This window comes from Agelaius tricolor, unplaced genomic scaffold (genome assembly GCF_023055355.1).
Source record: "Agelaius tricolor isolate 1412-34295 unplaced genomic scaffold, bAgeTri1.0.p SCAF_4, whole genome shotgun sequence".
Taxonomy (NCBI): Eukaryota; Metazoa; Chordata; class Aves; order Passeriformes; family Icteridae; genus Agelaius; species Agelaius tricolor.
Window position 1 is genome coordinate 14,129,534 of NW_027269264.1, and position 21,872 is coordinate 14,151,405.

Consider the following 21,872-nt stretch of genomic DNA (forward strand, 5'->3'; position numbering starts at 1 on the left):
ACAGCAGGGAAGGAGAAGAGTTCCACCCAAAGTATTAAGAAGAATATCTTACCTTTGTCCTTGAAAATAAGATGCTTTGTGTATGGAATTCAAACTAGTTTAGTCAGTGTGAAGACAAGTAATGAACAAAATGTGAATTAATAAAGATGTTTTGTATTGGTATTCACTGTGAAATTCTCTTTGTCCATAGGGGATGACTCTGCATAAAAAAGCAGCAGAAGACAGACTGGCTAGTACAGGCTCAGGACAGTCCTTCCTGGCTAGACAAAGGCAAGCCACGAGCACAAGGAGATCTTACCCTGGTCATGTCCAGCCAGCAACAGCAAGGTAGAGAAGCCTTGCCCTTAGAAAGAAAACTGCCCTGTGATCCAGGCCACTTCTATTGCAAGTGACAACATTCAAGGAAAATAAACCAGCATCCTTTCTCTTTCTCCCTTGTTACTGCTATTATTTACCATTCAGGAAAGGGTTATATTATGCTTTCTCATTGCTCTGTTATGCCCCTTGCTTATAATTTTTGGAGTTCATTTCTCTCTGCATTTTCTGAATGTGCCAAAATTTTGAAAACATCTAGAGGAGTGATGTATAATAACAGTCTTATTTGTATGAAGCCTGGTCTCTTACAAAAAACTTATGTGGACCATATGACAATGTAGATTTCTTATCACATTTGGTACTTCTGTGCCTATAAGGGTTGTTATGCTTTATAAGACTGTTTTTGTTCAAACGGAATTTGCTTTTTATTTCATCTCCTATTGTGTTGCTTCAGAAAAATGCTGAAATCTCATTACAGAAATGCAAAGTTGGATTATAATATTGTGAAATATATTTCATGCTAAAAATTCACCAATGCAAAAAAGAAAGATTGGGGATTTTTTTCATGTCCGAAGTTCAAAGTTTGCTCTTATTCTTGGCGTTTAGGGAAGCAGGATGATTTTTTCCAGGTTTTTCTTTATCAACTGGTGTTACCTCTTTTGCTGGTAGAGATGAATATTTTCAAATGGTTTATTCCACTCTTCTTTGTCGAGCATATGATTAAATACATATTCTAAAAAGGTGGAGAAATACTTAGGATGTGCTAATCTGCTACTCCATCATCCATTTAAAAAGAACATTTGTTTTAAAATTTTATGATTATGGATGAACAATATGTAATGGATCAAGGCCCCAGTTAATATTGTTAATGTATTCCAGTTGTCATCCCCTACTAAAAGACTTGCTTTTAATATATTGATTCAGGGTATAATTGTATCAGTTGCCTTACTAATGGTACCAGTGCCTTCAGGTGAGTTTATTGCTGACTTTGTTGGAAACTGGCTGTGATTTGTTGTACTGCCTTTTTAGTGCATAGCTGATTAATTGTTGTAACACCTTCATGTTGATCAATGGATGGAGGCTCCTCCTATTTAGGTTCTGTTCCTACAAAGTTGTGCTTTTTTTCCTGACCAATTCTGTGCATTCCTTATCATTTTTGTCAAAGAATTGATGGACACAGAGAACATGAGCATTGGCTGGAAGTTTCATATTTATACATCTTGTTGTGATTCAGTTTTAAATTTAGAGACTTAGGTTTTCATTTAGAGACTCTTTGGACTCTAATGCACGGGCAGTCCGTTTATAAATTTATTCTTTCACCTGATTTTAATGCCCTTCTAAGTTGAGACGTTTCTTTTTGCATAAATCCCTTTAGAGAAAAGATACTAGCATTTATCAATCATCTGATTGTCTGTTTTAATTCAAACTTGGGTAGAATGAGCAATGGATAATTAAAACAAGCACTCCTAGATTAAAAGGTAATAAAAAGAATGACATTTTTAGGTACTATTGGTTTATCCTCAAGTGCATCATCTGTTTTAATCTGTTCTAAGAAATGCATTTAGTATGTGTCTGAAAGATATTTTCAGTTCCAGTTATGCCCCCACATACACCCCCACACACTCCACCCAGAAAACAGATGCTGAATTCTACATATAGTTTTAAATTTTATTCCTCACATTTAGGAAAAAATGGTTTTCTAAAACTTTTCTGTACTTATGCAGTATATAACTGGTATAGGCTTGCAAAAATGAGATGAGACTTGGCAAGTTTCTTGTGTGCAGGAAGATAACAATGCAAAGGAAGTTGCAGATAATTTCTGTAGTTCAGTGAGGTGATATGCTCAATCTGCTGTCTCTTACTGAGATACAAAATGCTCTTTATACAAAATGCTTTCTGTACTCATCTAGATGATTACAGTTGATGTGCGATACTGATTTTGTTGTGCAATCGATTTTAATAACTTGAAGAACTCTTTACTACATGCTGTATGTGAACAGGAGCAAGACAAGTCCTCTAGGGGAATTTGATGTGCCTGCTTGAGGTTACAGCATTTTATATCACCCAGAGCAAGAACCTAAGAATACCTAAAGCTCTATTTTAATTTTTTAATTTTAATCTAGCTAATTTTTCTGTTACAAAACTGCCAAGGGCTGTTAGTGAAAGAAAGGGATGGAACCTTAATGGGAAGTTTTTCTCTCAATTTTGTCTGGTAATCTAATTACTTATTGCTATTATTTAGGTGCAGATCTAAAAGAACTTGAACACAATCAGCACACTAGAATAAAAGTAATTGCTTTTATAATTATTATGTTAATATTTTTTTTACTGTTTTGCCTCCAAAGTTTTGATGGCAGGTTAATGCCACTGAGGGTTAGGAGATGAACGGATGCTAGTTAGAAACCTTGTCTTAGGCTTTTACTTTCCAGTCTCTCATAGCTTCTTTTGCTTCTTGGTGGTTGTTGGCTTTTCTCCTCTTTGTGATTCTGTCTTTCCTTTTCCCTCGAAGATAAGACACTGAAGTGTTTTCTGTGGTTCTCTTCAAAAATAGATAGCATCATTATATAGCATCAAAGATCAACACAAAACTCATATTGCATCTGAGCTTTATTTTTGCCCGTAGTAATTGTTAGGCAAATGAACAATCATTTTGTCTTTGAGAATTTACAAACATGCAGAAATTCTGGTATTTCCCAGAATTCGTGCTGAATATAAAAGCCTAAAAATGTACTGCACTCTTTAAGAAATATACTCAGTTGCTGTCTGGTTCTAGTAAGTCATTTGTTATGTCTTCTATTAGTAGTTAAGAGGAGTTCAATCCTTTTTTCTTCAGTGCTTTACTTCTTTAATTTGCTGCATACATCCCTTCTTAGTCTTTGTGTGTGGATGAATGCAGGTGGTGAACATCATTAAACCTTCTCTTTCACAAGAACAGCTTCTTTATTCAAAGGGTTCAGCTTCATTATTTTGCTCCCTTGTTTTGTATCTTTGTAATCAGTGTGTATTAAGAAAAAGAAGGAGCTCAGACTGTGACTCCAGGGAGTCAAATGCATACACAGGAGAGCTACCAGTGTATGTTCCCTATTTGTCTTACCTTGAGTAATTAAAGAATATAAGCAAAAGCCCCAGCCCCAGCCTATGGAGCAGAATTCTTTCAGTACATTAGAAGTTTTTAGGAATACTTTCTTCCCCTGAGGCGAGAAAGACTATTTACATCAAAATTGTAGTGGTAATTACTAAGCCAATGCTGTATCCTGTCCTGACACACCACAGAAAAAAGACCCCACAACTGAGCTTAAAGAGAAAAGGTTCTCCAGATCAGGGGGTAAAACAGCTGAGGAGTTCATGAAAGTACTTCTCTGGGCACTGTGCTGAGGATCTGCCCAGAATAATCTTTCTTACAGATTTTAATTAATGACAATAAAAGATAGCAGATAAATGGGGTTTTTTTAGGATAAATATTTTCACTTTTTAGAGCTGAAGCTTAGTTCCTGACCTAAAAGGATGATGGGTTCAGATATGCAGTCAAGTTCATGTACTTCTGTGGAGAGTTGAGTTTTTAGCGTATCCAGTCAGACATTAGAGAAAAAAAATATTCAAGTTCCCTCTTTTCTTGATAGCAACACATAACCACCTGGATCATAACGTGTATTTTCTAAGTGCTGTGAAAACTGAAGTAATTTAATTTAAGGGTTGTGTGTTCCATCCACAGTGCAACTCCCCGAGAAAAAAGAAGTGCAGCCAGATGCTACACTCCTCTCCCGACTTCAGCCACTTTCTTTTGTCTTTGTTAAGTACCCATCCCATAAGTATTCATAAGTACCCAGTAGTTAGTTTCTTAGCAACTTACTGGGAAAAAAATCCCATAAGTAAAAAAAAAAAAAAGAAAGAAACCCAACCCCCAAAAAAAGGTAAACACACATCTGGAACATACAACTTTGCATATATAAAATGAAGGAAATATATAATGGCTACATGATGCCTTTTATTTTGTTTTGAAATAATCAAATGGCAATCTTGTCCTGTTGAAGTGTCACTCGTGTTAGCAGTAATGCTTCTAAAGCCACAAGTTTCTTGTGGCTCTCTGTTCTGTAAGGAGCACTGGCACTTTTATATGTGTATGAAAGAATTAACAGTGAATATTCCTATTACTGCTTTATTATGATCTCAAATAGTAAGTAGTATGTGTAAGCTGTCAAGAAAATTTAAAAGTTTTTTTGCAATTTTAAAGTCCTTGGTATTTTGACTTGTGCAAATAGCTTTTGCTTTTCCTGTGTTCCCTAATATATGAGACTATACAGTTAACAGCTTCCTGAATGATTTTGAGTGGGTTTAATTTTTCCGATGTGTTGACATTTTCTGTGATTTGGTAGTTGTAAGATATTTTAATGTCACCACTTGATTTTCTTCTTCTTAGTGATCTGGAGGGAGACTACCCTGAATGTGGATAACTTTCTTTTTTCTTATGAAGCAGAACAGTATTTCAGTTTTACTTACTAGATAGAGATTTTTTTTGTTCTTGCCCAACATATTGACTTTTTGCAAGGATTGATGAGGGAGGTATTTTTGCACTCAGTCAGCTATGCAATACTGACTTCTTATGGGGTTTTGCACATGTGTTTTAGGTAGAATGTGGACTCTGTGTTTTGCAGTAAGATTGTACTGATAAACTTCAGTATCTCCTAACCAAATTTAGCAGGCATTTCCCTCACCTGGCATTGGATAAATAAATAGCTAAAAGGATCTATCAGGATATACTTCCAGGTGGTGACAGTTTTTGGAGCAAATGTCATATTCTGGGTAGGATCCTAGCCATGCTTCCAGTTTGTCACTCTTAAGGAATCAAGAACATATCCTGTCATGGCTGATTGGATTTCCTTACTCCTGTGGTCCTCCTTCCCTCTGGAAGTCCGGAAAAGTAGCAGAAGTTTGTCAGTGATCCTGCAGGCTATGACTAACAATAAGGTGTGATTTCTTTGGTCTGAAAGTGGAGGAAACAGATGAAAGCAACTAGACAGTACAAAAATGAGAAGAGCATTCTTTCAGCATCTTGCATTTGGTTTTCATTTCAAAATGAATGATGAAGAACCTGAGCTTTTTGAGCTAGAAAGAAGATTTTTATCTTTTTAATTCAATTTTAATCTTAATTGAGTAACTGTTAGAGATTTTACCCATCTATAAGGCAGAAGCTGTCATTATCAGTCACCACAACCTCAGACTTCTTGCATCTGGTACAGTGAAACCCTGTAAAGATTTACTCTGCTACCAGCTCCATTGAACTGTTTGGAGACAGTGAGGACTTAGCTAGTTTCATCCTGTTTTTCTTTGATTTTTTTTGTATTCATAAAGATACTGGGATATAAAGTTCATTTTTAAAATGTGTCAGCTCATTGAATTAGGCAGTGACTGAGTGTTGATTGGAGGGCTCTAGGAAACTTGACAAATCATACTGTCCAGTGGGGCACTGAGACAGCACCTGACAGTGTAGCCAACACAGCTTCCCAGACAAATTGTCCTGGTGTCAGATGGTAGTCAGTGGATCAGTAGGAGCTTGTGCTGACTGCTGTAAGTGGGGTCCTCATCTGCTGGAGGATAGTATTGCTGTTGGCTTCACTGTGATCCAGATTCCATCTTCAGCTTTGGGCCTTGCCAAGGTCGTGCAGGACTACCCTGAAGGATATTTCTGCATTAGTTGGCTTTGGTGGCAAATCGGAAGTTTGCTCTGTTGCTGTTTCCTGTGCATGTAAAGTTGTTTGGAAAATTGCATATCTTTCTGTCTCCTTTGCATATGGTGTCATTTCCAGACTGAAAACAGATTCCATTTGTCAGATAAAAGTTCTTGTGGCTGTCTTGCTGCTATGGATCTCAGAGACTGATCCATAAAACGTGAAAAATACTGCTAGTAGAGGGAGATACAGGTCAGTTGGGCAGCCTTTCCTTTCCGGTGCTGACTTTTATTAATTGCTTTGCATTAGAGAGGTCCTTCGCAATCAGATGAGGTGATTTCAGAAAGAGGAACAGTGGTTGTTTTAATTGTTAAAAAAGCAGACCTTTGTCAGCACTGAAGAACTGCTAACTACTGTAGCATGGCACAAATCTGAAACTACAAAAGCAAGTATTTCCACTTGGTATAGATTACAAGAATACAGTATAGAGATATAGAGTAGTTTATTCTGGAAATGGAAATTGAATTCCTAATGATTATACATAACTTGAAGAGAAAAGGGCTAACATAAAAGTCCAGTTGCTAGCATGCTCATGTTGTTAACCTGATTGTGAAAGTGGATGGAATTTTAAGAAAAAATCCCCAGTGGTGTAGTATTTATGGGGTTATAAAATAGTTGTAATGAGACCCATCAGACTTTTGACTTGGATTTGAATGTAAAATCAGCTATATAATTTAAAATATTGTAAAGCAGAGGTTATTGTTCACAGCCACAAAAGGTTAGTAAGCTGGAGAGTAAACTTATTTCCTGGAGGCATCAGTGGTTTTGAGAGTGATTTTGAAGCTTTTGTTTGGCAGTATCAGTAAAGTCTCAGAATAATTATAAGCATTAAATCAGGTCACAATTTTTAAAATTTATAATCTGCTTTGTATTCTCTGTGTCACTCTCTAAGATGCTGCAGATGCAGTGACAGGTTATGCTCAGTGAATTTACCCTCACATCTTGCATTTCTGTTTTCTTCTATGTCTTGCTACCTCAACAGGTGGCTTTAAAATAGAGAAATTGGCAGACAACTATTTTTAGAACATGGTAAGAATTTCTAGTCAGGAAAGGGCACTGACAGATGAATTTTTACATTCTTGAAAGTTAGTACAGTGTCCCAAGTTTACAAGACCTCTCAAAAGTACTGTTGACTCAAAGAGAAGCCTGAAGTGTCACTTCTGTGTATGTGCAAAATGCACTTAGAGGACACTTGAAGTGCTACTAAATAGTAAGTTTGAGCTAAATAATAGCCAGAGGAGAGACTAAAGGGATAGATTATATTCATTTATACACAATAGAATAGGTACATGCTTATGTAGCTTGAACTTTTAATTTTTTTGTAGAACAACCGCAGTGATCTTCATATTAATCTTGAACTGTGTAACTTTATGCACCAAGCAGTGCCAAGCAAACTTAAAAGACAATGATTGCTCAAAATACACACCCTCAAGGTCTTTGAATATGTTGAATATGTTAAATTTTTTTTATTCCATTTGATATGTGTCTCTGTGTTTCTATTTGTTTTTCTATTATGGTTAGTATTCTGAGTTGATGAATGAGAAGGGAAAAAAGAGGGATACACAAGCTACAGGACTTGTAGCATAAATATTCTTTTTTATCTCTTTAATCTGGATTGTCCCATCACAAGAAGCATTCTTAGAATAATTTTTGACTAGTGCAATACAGGGGAGAAGGAAGTGGGGAAACAGGCTCTAATTTCTGTTTGGTGAAGCCAGTTTGCTCTTTTGCAATATGAAAACAAAAATTCCCATTTAAGTGCTGTGCCAGTGCTGTGTAAGGATATCTCTGTTACCTGGGGAAGTAGCTGTGTCAGTAAAGCATCCCATTCCAGTTACACTGGAATGTGCACAGGAAAAAGAGTACATCAGTGAGGATGGAGTACTGTGCCAACCTCTCCGATTCTCTTCCAAACTTAGATTCCCTTCCTCAGTATTGTGGTGTGCTCTCTTGACTGCTCAGTGAGACTGACTCAGCATACTTTAGCAAGAATGTGTGTTGTTTTCTGGCAATTCAAACCTGTATTTGCAGGCCAGGGATAGAACTCACCAGTGCAGTGGGGCACTGAGCCTCATGCACAGGATGAGCTCTGATGAAATTTAAATGCCTTCAGTGGTGCTCAGAGCTCAAGACAGTTGATGTGACTCTGATTGTCTTTTAGCGTGTAAACACATGCAGAATTGGGTGGGCACCTTTCACTTTATCTTGCTTTAACAGTTGCACTCACAGACAGCAGGAACGCCTGAGACTTGCTCATTGCTGTGTGAACTTACTTTCCATAGCTTTATTAGTTCAGAATGGTGCCCCGAAGAATTTTACTCAGAAGTGTGTGAAGTTTAATTACAGCTAAACTTAGATATTGACCAAGGCTATTTTGTAGATTTTCCAATTATTGGCCTGTAACTTTCCTGTTAATTTGAACAGTTGCTTGGCAAAGGTATTTTCCCTGTGAATTTACACAACTCTTAAGTAGAGGTGGCTTTACTAAATTGCTTTTAAAAAGACCTGTTCTGTTCTCTGTTTTGCTTTTTGGTTTTTGTTTTTGTTTTTTTTTTCAACAGTAATATCTGCTTTTTAACTTTCTTCTTTATTCTTTTATTTGCAGTGATGTGGTTGCATGACCTGCAGCATTATTATAACAGGGACTGTTCAGTGCATGACTTGCTTTTCTGTCCAGACTGCATAACCAAAACTTAACCAGTTCTACACTTAAGACTCATGGCCATCTGATTTCAAAGGGGGATCTACTTGCAGAGAAGCTTACCATCCTGGGGAGTGGCTTTCCCATTTCCCACTTCCACTTACTCTTTCTCTTCACAAAAAGTCTCCTATGAGGCTAGAAGAGAGGAAATCCTGTATTCACAACTCAACAGGAGGCGTTCTGCAAAGTGACAGAGCAGTGTCAGCTCTCCATCTTACTTCCGCCTGTCCACTTTATTTAATTCTGATTAACAGTATTAACACACAGACTTCCTGCAACATTTTCATATACCGAACTATAAAAATCTAGTCTTAATGAGTTCCTAAAAAAGGCCTTTTGGTTACTGTTAAAATTTCAAAGCACCCGCACCCTTAAAGGATCCACTTTGAATCTTTAAACAAATAAAGTAAAGCGAAGGAGGTGTTTTACCAGGAGAAATGACTAATGAATTGCTGCTTGGTGATCCCATCTTCCTTAGAAAACCAGGCAAGTTTCATCTGATAATCTCCGAGCCAGGCAAACTACCGGGTGGTATTTTGTTCACAGGCACTGCCTGCTTCCTTAATATGTATATACACAGTAGTTTGTGGCTGTTGTATTTTTCTCTCTACATTTAAGCTGTGTTGTTGGTTTCTTTCGGAAACATTTTTTTCCAATCTGTATACAATTGTTAAAACAATCTGAGGAAAGACCATGAATGGAGATAAGTATGAAAGTCATCTACACTTTCAGTATTATGCAGACTGTCCTTGCCAGTTTATAATTTGGATCGTTTATCTTTCACCTGTACTGTTTTTTTCCTTTCTTTTTTTCTTTCTCTTGTCACAGTCTTAGATATTTAATTTCCAATTGCACTAGCTTGGCTGTTTCTTTGTATTTTGAAGTTTAGATATAAGATTTGCCATATGTAGACAGTGTAACTCAAAATGCTTTGTACTGCCTATATTAATTTAAAAAGCTGCTTATTTAATATTCCTAAATATCTGCACATTTGTACTACTGTATCTTTGTTTTGTATTGGACATCCAGTACTGGCAAGATTCAGAAGACAAGCGAGTGCTGTAGTGTTGTAAGTTAAGAGGTTTATTGTATAGGAGTTAGTACATAACAAACAGGGAAAGGGGCTTTCAAGCCATAGGATTTGCTGGAAAAACTGAAAAGTCTGAATGCTGCATCCCGTAAGAGGTTTGATTTAAATCCAGTTAAAGAGAAACCCCGTTCTTGCTCACCTGGATCTTAATCCTGGCAGAAATTTTGATATGAACTGTGCTGCCTCCAGGAATAGTTTTACTTACTTGGGCAGTAGGAGAACCTCCAACCCTGCTTGCGGTGGGAGCACGCCCACGCTGAAGAAGCGTTCTGTCCGCTTGTCTCTGCAGTCTCTTCTGGTCACACACACAGTGCCTGCCTCGTCCCTGGCCCGTCAGGTGGGCTTTGACAGAGCCACACCTCGGGCACAGAGACACCCGCTTGTGTCCAGTCCTCAGGGATCCTGATCCCACAGAGTCCGTGGCCTTGTGCGGACTGACGTGGAGAAAGGACAGACGTGTGCCCCACCAGAGCATGGTGGTCTGTGCTGCCTGGCAAAGAGATGGGCAGGTAGGAACAGATTCCAAGCAGGCCAAGCAGCAAAGTGAAGGATAAAACTAGGATCCCAGTGAGAGCTGTGGTGTTTTCCCTTCTGGATACTGTATCAGGTGCTGTGGCTACCAGGTGCTCTGGCTGACAGCTGTCCGTAAAGGCTTCAGATGGGGATATATGTCTTTCCTGGTCCACCAGGGCCAGGGACAGTGAAGTCTTACGTGGCCTGCAGCCAGGACCTGGGGTTTAGTGATAATGAGTCAAGTACTCATGCAGCAGAGGCAGCAGCATTTCATCAGACTGAGTCCAGCAGAGAGCTGAAGGATTTGTGTCTTTCCAGGTCCTAGCCATTGATCCCTTGTTATGTGTCAGGGCAAGCGTTACTAGTAAAACTTCTTTTAGTTGGGTGTTAAAGGCATGGTATGTTTTTCATTTGCTAGTGCTGCTCCGGCTGGGACCACACCCTGCCCCAAGCCAGGCTGGGTGCAGGATCCCTGAAATCAGGGCACTGTGCTGGGCAGGAGGGGATTGCTTTTTTTGTGCACCTGCCTCCACAGCTGTCCCAAAGTGATGCCGAGCAGTACCTCATTTCTCCAAGTGGTCTGTGCAGATTAGAGACTAAGTATCAGTTGTTCTTGAGCCTTGATGACATTTATATGTAAGTGTGTTTAGCTTGACAAAAGTTGTTAGAGTTTACTAATGCAACAGAGAGATGCCAGGTGGAGCCAGTCAAGGAGCTGGCTACTTTAACTAGATTAGCCTGGCATCTCTGTCATGAAGTGGTTGTGAGCTCTCAACTCAGAGCTGATCTCCAGCATGTCTCTGATATACTAACTTCATTTGTGCTGCATAGAAAACTCTCATACCTTCTTAATAGCAGCTTGTTTGACAGTCCTGAATTAAATGTTGATCAATTATCAAAGTAATAACTGTTTGTGAAGTTGCCAGTGATATATTTTCTGTAAAAGAATGAATTCTTAGAGTGTCAAAACATTAATTTCCCATTTCAGTTCATCTACAAATTGTGTAACTACCAGATTGTTATGGTAGCAATATTAATATACATACCTGTATATAGACAAAAAAAACCTCATTAATGATAATTGGAATCAAAAAGTTTAATATTTTTTCCCAGTCAAATACACTGATGCTTCCAAGGTGATAGAAGAGTGTACAGTTGTTAAACAAGTTGTAAATAAACGCTTATATAAAATGTAAATGCTTGTCTCTCCTTTATTTGGTACTTGATTGTGAACTCTGTTTCCTGGGGCTCTGCAAAGGAGGGTGCATCAGAAAACACAACCTCCTCACTGCTGCTGGGACACACCCACCTGAGGTGCATGCTGCTGCTGCTTTGCTTCTCTAAGGGTCAAGGCTCGGTGACCGAAGTAAGAAAATTTTCCCTTGCCAATGGAAGATTCACAACAGATACCACCACAGGTGGGAAAAAGAGACACTGCTACTGTGGACAGGAACAACTGTCCTGCCATCCTGCACTGATGAACAGCTCTGGCATCTGGGGAAGGAGACCTGGGTCAGTCTCAGACCAAATCCTGATCTTTGTGAAAGAGAAGGCAACAGCCCGTGAGAAATACTGAGCCCATGAGCATGGTGTGTGCTGCTGCGGTTAAGAATGATGTGCAGAGACCCTGGCACAGCCTTTCAGGGGCTGCTCTGTAAAAGGAACAGGATCAGAAAGGGGAGGGTGCCCTCGTGGCAGCACTGCCAGCCTTAGTGACTGGAGAGCTTGTGAGGCTGAGGGCAGGCTGGGGTGCAGTGTTTGCTGTCTGGGAAGGACAGGAGAGTACCAGAGGTGCTGGCCAGCTTCCTCTTGCACCACAGGCAGTGAATGGTGGAAGCAGGAAAGCTGCCAGAGCCTCACTTCCAGCTGCTTGTGATTCACTGTGGTCCTTTGCCCTCCTCAGTCCCACCTCTCACTCCTCATCTTTGGCATAACTAGCATTTTCTGCCTCTGAAACATCAGATCATCATTCCCTGTCCTTTTGTTTCCCTCACTCCTAACTTTTGCTATGCATCTTTTTCCTTTTCCAGCTCTCCCACCCTTGTAGTGTGCATTGGTATCCCTCATTCTGGCCTCCATGCCCCACTCTCTGCTCTGCTCCCTGACAACTTCAAGGCTGTGACTTATGCTCCAGATGGTATGAGGGGAATTGTGCCCCTGGCCCCACACTTCACGCTGCCCCTCCTCAGGTGCTGGCCCAGGAGGGAGGATGCAGCTCTGCAGGTTCTTTGCCCATGTTAGCTCTCCACACCCCACAGCTGCAGGGCCCTACTTTTACCCACAAGGGTGTTAGTGTTGCATTAGATGTTGCAGGAGATGACAGCCAGGGCTGAGTTGAAAAGTGTGATGGAAGCACACTCCAGAAGCTGTACAGTTCCCCTTTTCTACTCTATTTGTTTACAAATAACTTTTGAGCACCTATATACTGCGCACATGATGTATAATAAACATTGCAAATAAATCCTTGTGCCCATTGCCTGTCTCAAGACTCTTTCATCTTCTTTAGGAGCTAAAACAATTAAACAGCCTCAAAACAGCAAAGTACCTATGCAGCAAAGCAGGCTGACTGGAAGTGAGTGAAGGTCAGCTATGCCAGGGAAAAGAAGATTAAGTGATGCAACTGGAAAGCCTTCACACACTGTACACTGTACATATGCACACACTGCTCCCTGGTTTAGGTCTGAAGCCTGGGAGGCAGTGGAGCCTCTCTGCCTGTTGGTAGCAGGAAATGGCCTTTAAGCCCTCACAGCAGACAAGTGCCTCAAAGCTGCAGCTGTGTACACATCTGGATGTTTTGTTTCTGCACCAAACTATTAACTGTAAGCTTAACAGGAGCACAACTCTGTGCCAAGATAGAAACCCAACCTGAGTGAAGGGCAGAGGATGGAAACTCCCCCAACCACCAGTGCCAGGGAATTAAGGCAGCCACAAGTAAAACATTGTGGATGGTGGATGCATTTTCCATGTTTATCACACCACCATGTGCAAGAGCCTTTCTTTGTCTTTAACAAAAACATTAAAAAGGTTCCAAAAAACCAACCCAGACCTCTTATTAATGCGGATCAGAAGTTACAGACAGACCACACTGATATCTGAAAACTTTCCAGGGACTCCAACTCCACTGTTCCACCGTTTTCCCTACCACTTTAACATACAAATACTGGAAGGCTGTATGCCTTTCTGAGTGCCCCACCCCTAACAACGGCCCTCTGGCAGCGCTCAGCAGAACAGAGCCTGGCACTCTCCGCGCTGACCGCGCAGGAAAGGGCTCGGGAGAACCATCAGTGATCCCAGGATACCAACCCCCAGCAGGGGATAGCCGCCTGGCAGGACAGCGCAGCACACACAGAGCACAAAGGGAGCAGCACACACGGCACAGCAGCTGGAACCCGCCTGTGGTGGGGCACATCCTCCCCTGCACATGCACCATGAAGGTCTCCTTCAGCCTATTAGTAACACTCCCTGTTCCTGGAATGTGTTGCACAACAAACTTATTTTCTAATTAATAGCCTTGGAAATTTGTTTTTGTCTGAATCACAGCTGGAGTGAAATAATAATCATTACTGGACTTTTGAGGAAAATTGCTGACCTTGATTGAGTCCAGGATGGAATCTGATGGAAGACTAAAGCCGAACATCTCACAACCCTATGAGCAGGGGTCTCACGGGCAGTCCTTTGAGGTCCCATGCCCCCAGGGGCTGTGCCAGCATGTCCCTCGGAGCAGGATGTGCCTCTTGGTGCTCATCAACCCACAGGTTTGGGACTCAAAGGAGCTTCGTCAAAAACTGACAGTGGGGCCTGGGCTGGTACCCCCTCCTCAAGGCTGAAGCCTTTGCCCACTGAGAGATGCAAAGGCATCCCAGGTGTGCATTTCACTGAACTCTGGGGGAGCTTTAAACAGGGCCTTTGCAATATGCACACACACACAGAGGAGTATTTGAACGTATACATGACTGTGTCTGTGTGCAGGTGTGAAAACTGACTTCAACACTTTATAGCAAGTGTAGCATCAATGCTGCCATCTTAGATTCAAAATTTAGTTACTGTTGTGGTTATGGTAAACCTTACAGAATCAGTTAAATCAGTCAATGATTAAGTGCTGCCAAATCCTTTAGACATAAAGGACTGAGCAATTCCAAGGGTAGGTTTGGCAAGGGGTCCGTTGTGAAATTTGTGACTCTGTGGAGGGTCTCCCTTCCCCTTCTGCATCCTTACATTCTCTGTCCTCACCCTTTTGCATCCCCAGTCTCTGTTGTGTGTCACTCCAAATTGATTCTAGTCCAGTTCTCCTTTGTGTGCTTTATCTATGCGGTAACAGAACAAGTTGCTTCTTGCCAGAGAACTTAGTCATGCTTTCAAAACTTGTTATAAAATTGCTTTTGTTGATACCTTTGAAAGTGCTTTTTTACATGACTTTGACCACCCAGTCACAATACAGGTGTCCTTGCACTCCAGGAAATGTGCAAGGGCAGAGCACTAAGGCTCCAGTTCCTGCAAGGCGGTTGTCCACATCGAATACTGGGATGTGGTGTGGGGTGGTTTTTTTTGTTGTTTTGTGATTTTTTTTTCCCTCTCCCATGGAAAAGGCAAAATTCCCCTGTGGGATTCCCCTCCAAAGCTGATGGAGGCTGCAGTCACTGCAGCCCACAGCACCCTGAAAATAAATGTTTTGGAAATACCCCAAAAATGCTACCTTGGCAAAGCTTACTCTGAGAGGGAAAAACACTTCCTTGCAAATAGGACTTGACAGACTACTGGAATACCCTCCTAGTAGCCATTTCATGTAATTTTTAAACTTAGAATAGAAATAAAAATGTCAAACAGCTTCCCAAACCGATGATTTGTACAAGTTACATGACATCCAGGGACACATTTAAATCCAAGCCAGCATACATTCAGTCTCTAAACAAACACAGCTTGCATCCCCTTCCAAGCGAGTGTGGTGGCATCTGGAATTCGGGCAATGTAAGAGACCAGCCTTAACCAATACAAAACACCACCACACTGAGAAGAGCCTGTTCTAGATGCATCTTGGTCTATGCAGCCTTCAATTTACCTACCTGTGAAGACTTTAGGATTATGTACTTCATCACCTGCCAAAGCGTATGATTTTAATACATATATAAAGCACCCAGGACGTGTACACAAACTGATTTTGTGTTGGAAAATACAGTTATAATTAAAGGCAGATGCAGAAATTTCTGGAACAAAACTGTCAGGAAAATACATTAAAACCAAAGAAAATCAACTGAACAACAGTCTCGAAAATGCTTTATTGAACCGTGTGTCTTACTGTAATGTGCAGAAGATGTGTTTGAAAAACTACAGCTTGAAAAATTTTTGAAAGTCTTCAACAATCAATAAAAAAAGTCCCCTGCTGGGGGTAACTCTCAGGGTAACCAGAGGCTGCATGTATATTTTTCTGTTGCAGAGACTAAAAAAAAATTTTAAAAACCCAACCAAAGCTAATGCTGCTCTACATGAAAACAATCAAGATTTGATGATTAAAAAAAAAAGAGAGGAAGGAACTTAAACTCAGTCTATAGGGATGCTTTTTTTCCTGCTGTTATTTTGGATTAGCATACATGTCACAGTTCTGCTGAGAACACCACATGGTGTCTAAGTCATTACGTTTACTCTACAATGCTGCTGAGATGAGAGGATACAGAGAAAGAGAGAGGGGGTGAAGTGAGAGATCTGGAAAGACATCATTATGATATAAGCCTAGTTTAAATTTTCATCAGAAGCTGTGTGCACTTTTGTTTTTATAATCCAACTTTTCATTCAAAAAAACACACCAAAAAAACCCAACCAACCAACCAACCAAAAAAAAAAATCCCCAATCAACAGCAAAAAAACCCAAACAAACAAACCATCCCCCCTCCCCCAGAAAAAAAAAAAGAAAGAAAGGAAACCAAGACCAAACATACCCCTTCTGTCCCTGCTTTTGGGCTGTTATAAATTTCTATGCACAAGAAAACCATACTTTTTTCCAAACCAGTAGGATTAACAGTATAGGCATGTAGGTGGCATGATTCAACTAAAAGGCTTTTTTTTCCCCAACTTTTTTTTATGCCAGCAAAAATAACCAAAGGAAACAATAAATAAAAGGTGCTAAAGTTAGCATTAAGAATTTCTTGTAATATACTGACAGTCTGGGAATCCAAATCCTCAAGCTCTCCTGATACTGCCAGGTCTCTGCAAACTATGAAGCAAATACATAAATAACTCAAAATATGATTGAGGCTGTGAAAGGCTTTTAAACTAAGACAATAGGATCCAGGCTAACTTTTTTTTTTTAAGAAACACAGTGAATATATGAATTGTCTACACCTGAATAAAACATATTTAACAATTAAAAAATTTTAACAACCACAACAAAGAAAAACTTTAAACGAAAGTGAACATCATTTGATTTTAGGGCACACAAAAGCCCCTTGCAGTAGCTTCCAGCAGTGGCCTTACTGTTGTGTCTCCTACAGATGCATAAAATGAAGTTTAACTCCACATTGAGGTGACAGCTGAGAGGGCAACATAAGGGTCGCATTCAGCAAAACGCCACACCCTGGTCACGACAATGTATCCCACTGCAGAGTTTCCATCCTGTGCAGGAACAGCACATGAAGATGTCATTCTGTCACATATTATTAAAAAGCTAGTTTGCGGCCACAAACTGCTACTCAGAGCTAACCTTTTTCATCACATAACCTTGGAATAATGGGAAAGCTTTGTGTTTTATAGTTTACTCCTTGTATTTAAATTTTTAAATGACAAGGTCACTAAAACTCATGCACGCTGCAAAAAACGTCATGCAGTAGTTAAGGTAAACCATCCAAGCAGTTTTTATTCATTAATATTCATAAATACACACAGCAGCTTCATTAGAGATTTTTCTTTTTTTTTTCCTCTTCAGTTTGAATGTGGAGTATTAGGAGAGCCTTTTGCATGTCAAGGTACAGGACACAGAGCCCTTGGCTCTGCACTGCAACCTACATTTACCTGCTAGAAGTAAAAATTAGTTAAGTGGAAATGATTATCATATATATCTTTTCTCTCTTTCTTTTGAATGTACACAATGTAACAAGAGTGACAGACCTGAAATTACAATCACCAAAACAAACCCAAGATAGTTGTTGTCCACTTTCATTGGCAAATACAGCACAGAGGACATTGTCTGCAAAGTGGGATGTCATCAAAGAGGAGGTGGAGGAGGCTCATTTCCTTTATTACTCTCTTTTAAATTTAGGTTTTCTAAAGCAACATCTAGAGGCATAATATCTACACAGCCCATAGCACCAAAATCTGCAATCTCCCCCCGCTCATCCTCATCTGAGGAGGAACTTTCTTCCTGCATCAAGGTGGACAATAGAAGCTCCTGAACAAACAGGCTGCAGTCTGCCCGTTCGCTCTCCATTGACTGACGCTCTGCTTCTGACATCTTCGGATCATTCAACCTGGGCAGCAGCAAGGGAAGAGAAGACAGAGAGTTGCTGAAAGCCCCTTTCACTGGTGACACCAGGGACAGGCTGAGATGTGCTCAGAAACTGCTCCTTCAGGACAGTCCTACCTGCCCATCAACATGCCCAGCACTTCAGTACAATAGGCATGCCTTCAAGAACCCACCCCTTCTCTGCTGCTGTGACAGCATTTGCAGGGGAGCCCAAAGTTAAAGGAACATCAAAAACTGTTTGTGAGGTTTCCTGCTATTTAAGGAGTCTTTTAGGGAGGGCTGGTGCCATTTCCTGGACATGCAATTATATGCCTCCACATCAACTTGTAAGTTCACAGTGGCTACAAAACACATCACTGCACTGTGTAAAGCCTACTATGCATGGATTACTGAACATAATTTCACTTCTCCTAAGGTACACAGCATGCCCTGATGAAGGCAAGGAAACTGCTCACTCCAGCTCTGAAAGTCACCATCTGTGACATTTGCAGATGCTTTAATTAAGGTTCTCAAGTGAACTTCTGATTCAAAGATGTCACATGGCATTATTGTGAACTTACATAAAAATCCACTTGATTCAAATTCAGGCACAGGACCTGTTAAAATTACCACACTCTTCCACAATCCCAGACAAACAGAAGTATGTTTGCAGAGGGTGTGGCAGGGGAGATGTGGAAAATATTTTTATTTCAGGTCAGTGGTCAGTGCTCTAGAAGAACTGGGATGACATAGGAAGTGAATCCTCTTTTAAATAATCCTGGGGTCCAAGTATAATTTCTAAACTACGTAAATATTCTGTTAATTAATGCCATCCTAGGCATGTGCCTGACTCCAAACATATAAGCTTCATCGAGCTCTGTATCTCTACTAGTAGTAAGGTAAACAGAAATTATAAGAGGTAAATACAAGTAAATACACAGAACGAATTACCTTGTCAGAAGGAACTGGGAATTCTGGATAGTCTGCTGACTGTTTTCTGTGTTAGATGTGTTGGTGGTTGTTGTAGATTGTGTCATAGTGGTGTTGACATTGATCGTGTTGGTGCGTCTGGTTGCATTGCGTGCAGTCTCCAGTTGCTGTCTCGCTGCCTGTGCATGTTGTCGTTCCAACTGCAGTTGCATCTGCAGCTGCTGTAACTGAGAAGCAGAAGGGCCGGAGGAGTTGAGCTGTCCTCCTGCAGAACGCCTCACACCTGATAGCTGGGATAAAAGCTCTGCCAAAGAAGAGAAAGCTTCTATGACTTAAGATCTTAAAGGAGCATTACACAGCAGAATAAATACACCCCGAATTCCAGTGCATAAATTCCATTCTTCTCAACTAACATCAAAACCCAACAACGCTCAGAGAAGACTGTGAAGATTAATGCCCATAAAAGATTAAAACTAATTTATGCAGATGTAGTCCAAATGACAAGACGAGGTTTACAGTCTTGACAACAACAGTAGAGCCAATCTTTTGCCAGGTAGAGCCTGGCAAAAGACAGCTCTCTGCAGCCACCCTCTGAAACTTTAAGCCAAAATAGCCAGTGACTAAGAAACTTTTTTATTTTGGCTTTGAATGGTGACTTTTTTTTTTCCTTTTAATAAGTGCTCCCTCAAAACACGAGCTTCATCTTCCCAATTATCTCAGAGGGAAGCTGTGCTGCAGCAAATTCAATGAAGGAAATTTAGTTAAGAAAATATATTCAATCACTGCTTGACAGCAAAAGCATTCTGTATGAATTCTTATTTCTGGCAGAAGTATGCAGAAGGCCTAGCAATTAAAAACTCTCTCTGTTATTAAGTTTTCCAATTCAGAAGGATGGAATGCTCCTTGCAAAATTTATCCACCAAGTTTTTTTAAAAATAAATATTAGCAGCCAGTTACTGCACAGTTACTGCACAAAGCTAAGGTACACTGTAGCAGGATCTCTTCTATGCCCTGTGCAGAAGGTACTTCTGATCTCAGATACCTGCTGCAGTTGATGCAATGGTAGAGGAAACATGGGACAATCCTGCTCCTGTCCCTCTGCTCTACATTACAAACTTACTATATAGGTCGTGACAATTTTTCTTCCATTGCATTAACAAAATGTAATCATACTAAAACAAGCTGTTTTTTAAGGAACAAAGCAAAATACAAACTAGAGAGGTGGAGTAATTTTCAACAACACTGATAGCAGCACCAAAATAAAGTAAATTTTTATTACTAGAGAATGCCACAGGGAGGAAAAAAATGTTTAAGAAAAGTAACTGATGCTATAAATTTAAATAGAAAAATCACTGTGGTCTTCCCTATTTATTACTCCAGTAAAAAGGCAGACATGTTAAAACTCACAGGCAAGATTAAGATATATTTATTCTCACTGTAATGTGAAGCTTGGAAAATAGGGAAGCAGTATTTTGGAAAGAGGTGTGAACTCAAAACAGTCCAGGAACAAGATGGACACACAGCTCAGTGTGCTCTAAATGCAGAAACACGTCTTCCACCAAAAAAGAATAGATGCAGAAGAATGACGTTTTATCCTACATTTAATGCTGCTAAGTGGGAAGGTCCAGCAAGGCTGAAAACAAACTTCAGCAGTCACCTCAAATTTTAAATGAACTGAAGCGGCTGACCTGGTGAAAGAAAGAGAATGTCTTGCACTGGAAGCTTCAAGAACATCCTCCCTCTTTGAACAAACTCACCTGTGACCTCACTTATTTTTTTCTCTTGATGGGCTACTTCTTCACAGCTAATTTAATGAGTTACATCAGGGCACACCAGGCCAGCAGAGAACCAGAGCCAGCAGAAGGCAGGCAGAGGGGACCATGATTAAGGGAGGCAGTGGATCCACAGCTCCCCTTCCAGACGAAATGCCTCATTAAGCCAGGTGGCTGGCTACCTCCCCCTGAAGAAGTCACAGCCTAATAGTAGCAAGCTCCAGTTTGAGCACTGTGTCTCCTTTGCATCTGAAGCAAAGGTGGATTTGGGGCAGACATTCTGAGGTTTCCCTGACATGTTGGTATGGTCAAAGACCATGGCATTAAAATGTTTACATTTCCCCATAGATGAAACTGTATTTGTTTTTAGAATTGTCTTCACCCTCTCTATTTTTTCTTCATTGTAAAAAAAAAAGTTATTTTCACATCAGAGGTAAAAATAGAAGAAACAAGTTATTTCTGGGAATCCTAAAGACATGGCCTATTTATTTTCTGATGCTGACAGTAAGAACACTCTTTCCCTCTTCACCCGCTCTGTGGGATGCTGTGCCTGTATGTGCAGCTTCACAGCAACACAGAGCAGGGCAACTACTGCCTGCCACCTTGCATTCTCCTTCCCCTGCGGAAGGAGGACAGTGGAGTAAAACTTGTGGTTACAGCTCTTACCAGCTATAGGATCCATGGCTTCTCTATTGCTTGGAGAATACGAACTCTGAGAAGACGAAAGCCCACCAGGGGAACTGGTAGTAAAGTGCATGTTTGATCTACGAGCACGGGGGCCTCCCAAACCCCGGCCTGGGTGGAACATCCTACGTACATGCCGAACGCCACTGGATTCATCGTGGACAAGAAGTTAAGAAAACAGAACTGTTTGGCATTGAGTGTTAAACAACCACTAAAGGACATTTGATGGGTCAAATACTCAGGTATGCTGTTCTTGATTCATAAAGTAATGATTCAACTTCAGAAGCAAAGTTAGGGTACACTGTAGCTCTGCTACAGGTCAGACTTACTGATCTGGTAATTTTGTTTTAATCAAACTTTTCTATGAAAACCCACATAAATCCACGTTCAGCCAAGCTTACTGCTGAGACAGGGACTTCAGTTCTCCCTTCCCAATTCTTACATTAAGTATCAAAACCAATAAAAACATTTACTACAACTCCTATCAGAATAATTACCCAATTCCTTTTGACTTCTGTACTTGATGCATTTATCCAAGAAATTTCAGTCTTTAGGAAACTGTAGGTTTCTGGAGTATTCAGCACATTCCTCACTTCCCTTTGTTTCACCTTTCTTCTTACAGCCAAAGAAATATCACTAATTCCAGTATCATAATGATGCTTTTCATTTTGTCTTTTTCCCCCACTTCCCCCAATCACATGCTTGCATTTTC

General features: G+C 40.4%; 2 protein-coding genes across 6 annotated transcripts in view; one reads left to right on the forward strand and one right to left on the reverse strand.

Annotated features, from left to right (window-relative positions):
• Nucleotides 1-11,542, forward strand: part of HOOK3 (hook microtubule tethering protein 3) — an 85,934-nt gene extending 74,392 nt beyond the window's left edge. For 4 of the 5 annotated variants that reach the window (XM_071424663.1, XM_071424666.1, XM_071424664.1 and 1 more), the window contains 2 exons: nucleotides 191-327; nucleotides 8,647-11,542. In XM_071424663.1, coding sequence (XP_071280764.1) covers nucleotides 191-327; nucleotides 8,647-8,662 — 153 coding nt within the window. In that variant the 3' untranslated portion in view covers nucleotides 8,663-11,542. Of the gene's footprint in view, nucleotides 1-190; nucleotides 432-8,646 lie in introns of those variants that run through there. The other variant, XM_071424665.1, reaches the window with a different exon arrangement.
• Nucleotides 11,543-17,163: 5,621 nt separating this feature from the next.
• LOC139588895 (E3 ubiquitin-protein ligase KCMF1) overlaps nucleotides 17,164-21,872 on the reverse strand; it is a 50,471-nt gene continuing 45,762 nt past the window's right edge. Inside the window, exons 5-7 of the mRNA XM_071424669.1 lie at nucleotides 21,143-21,317; nucleotides 18,726-19,008; nucleotides 17,164-17,799 (exon numbers count right to left, since the gene is read on the reverse strand). Of these exons, the coding sequence (XP_071280770.1) occupies nucleotides 17,538-17,799; nucleotides 18,726-19,008; nucleotides 21,143-21,317 (720 nt within the window). The 3' untranslated portion in view covers nucleotides 17,164-17,537. The remainder of the gene's footprint in view (nucleotides 17,800-18,725; nucleotides 19,009-21,142; nucleotides 21,318-21,872) is intronic.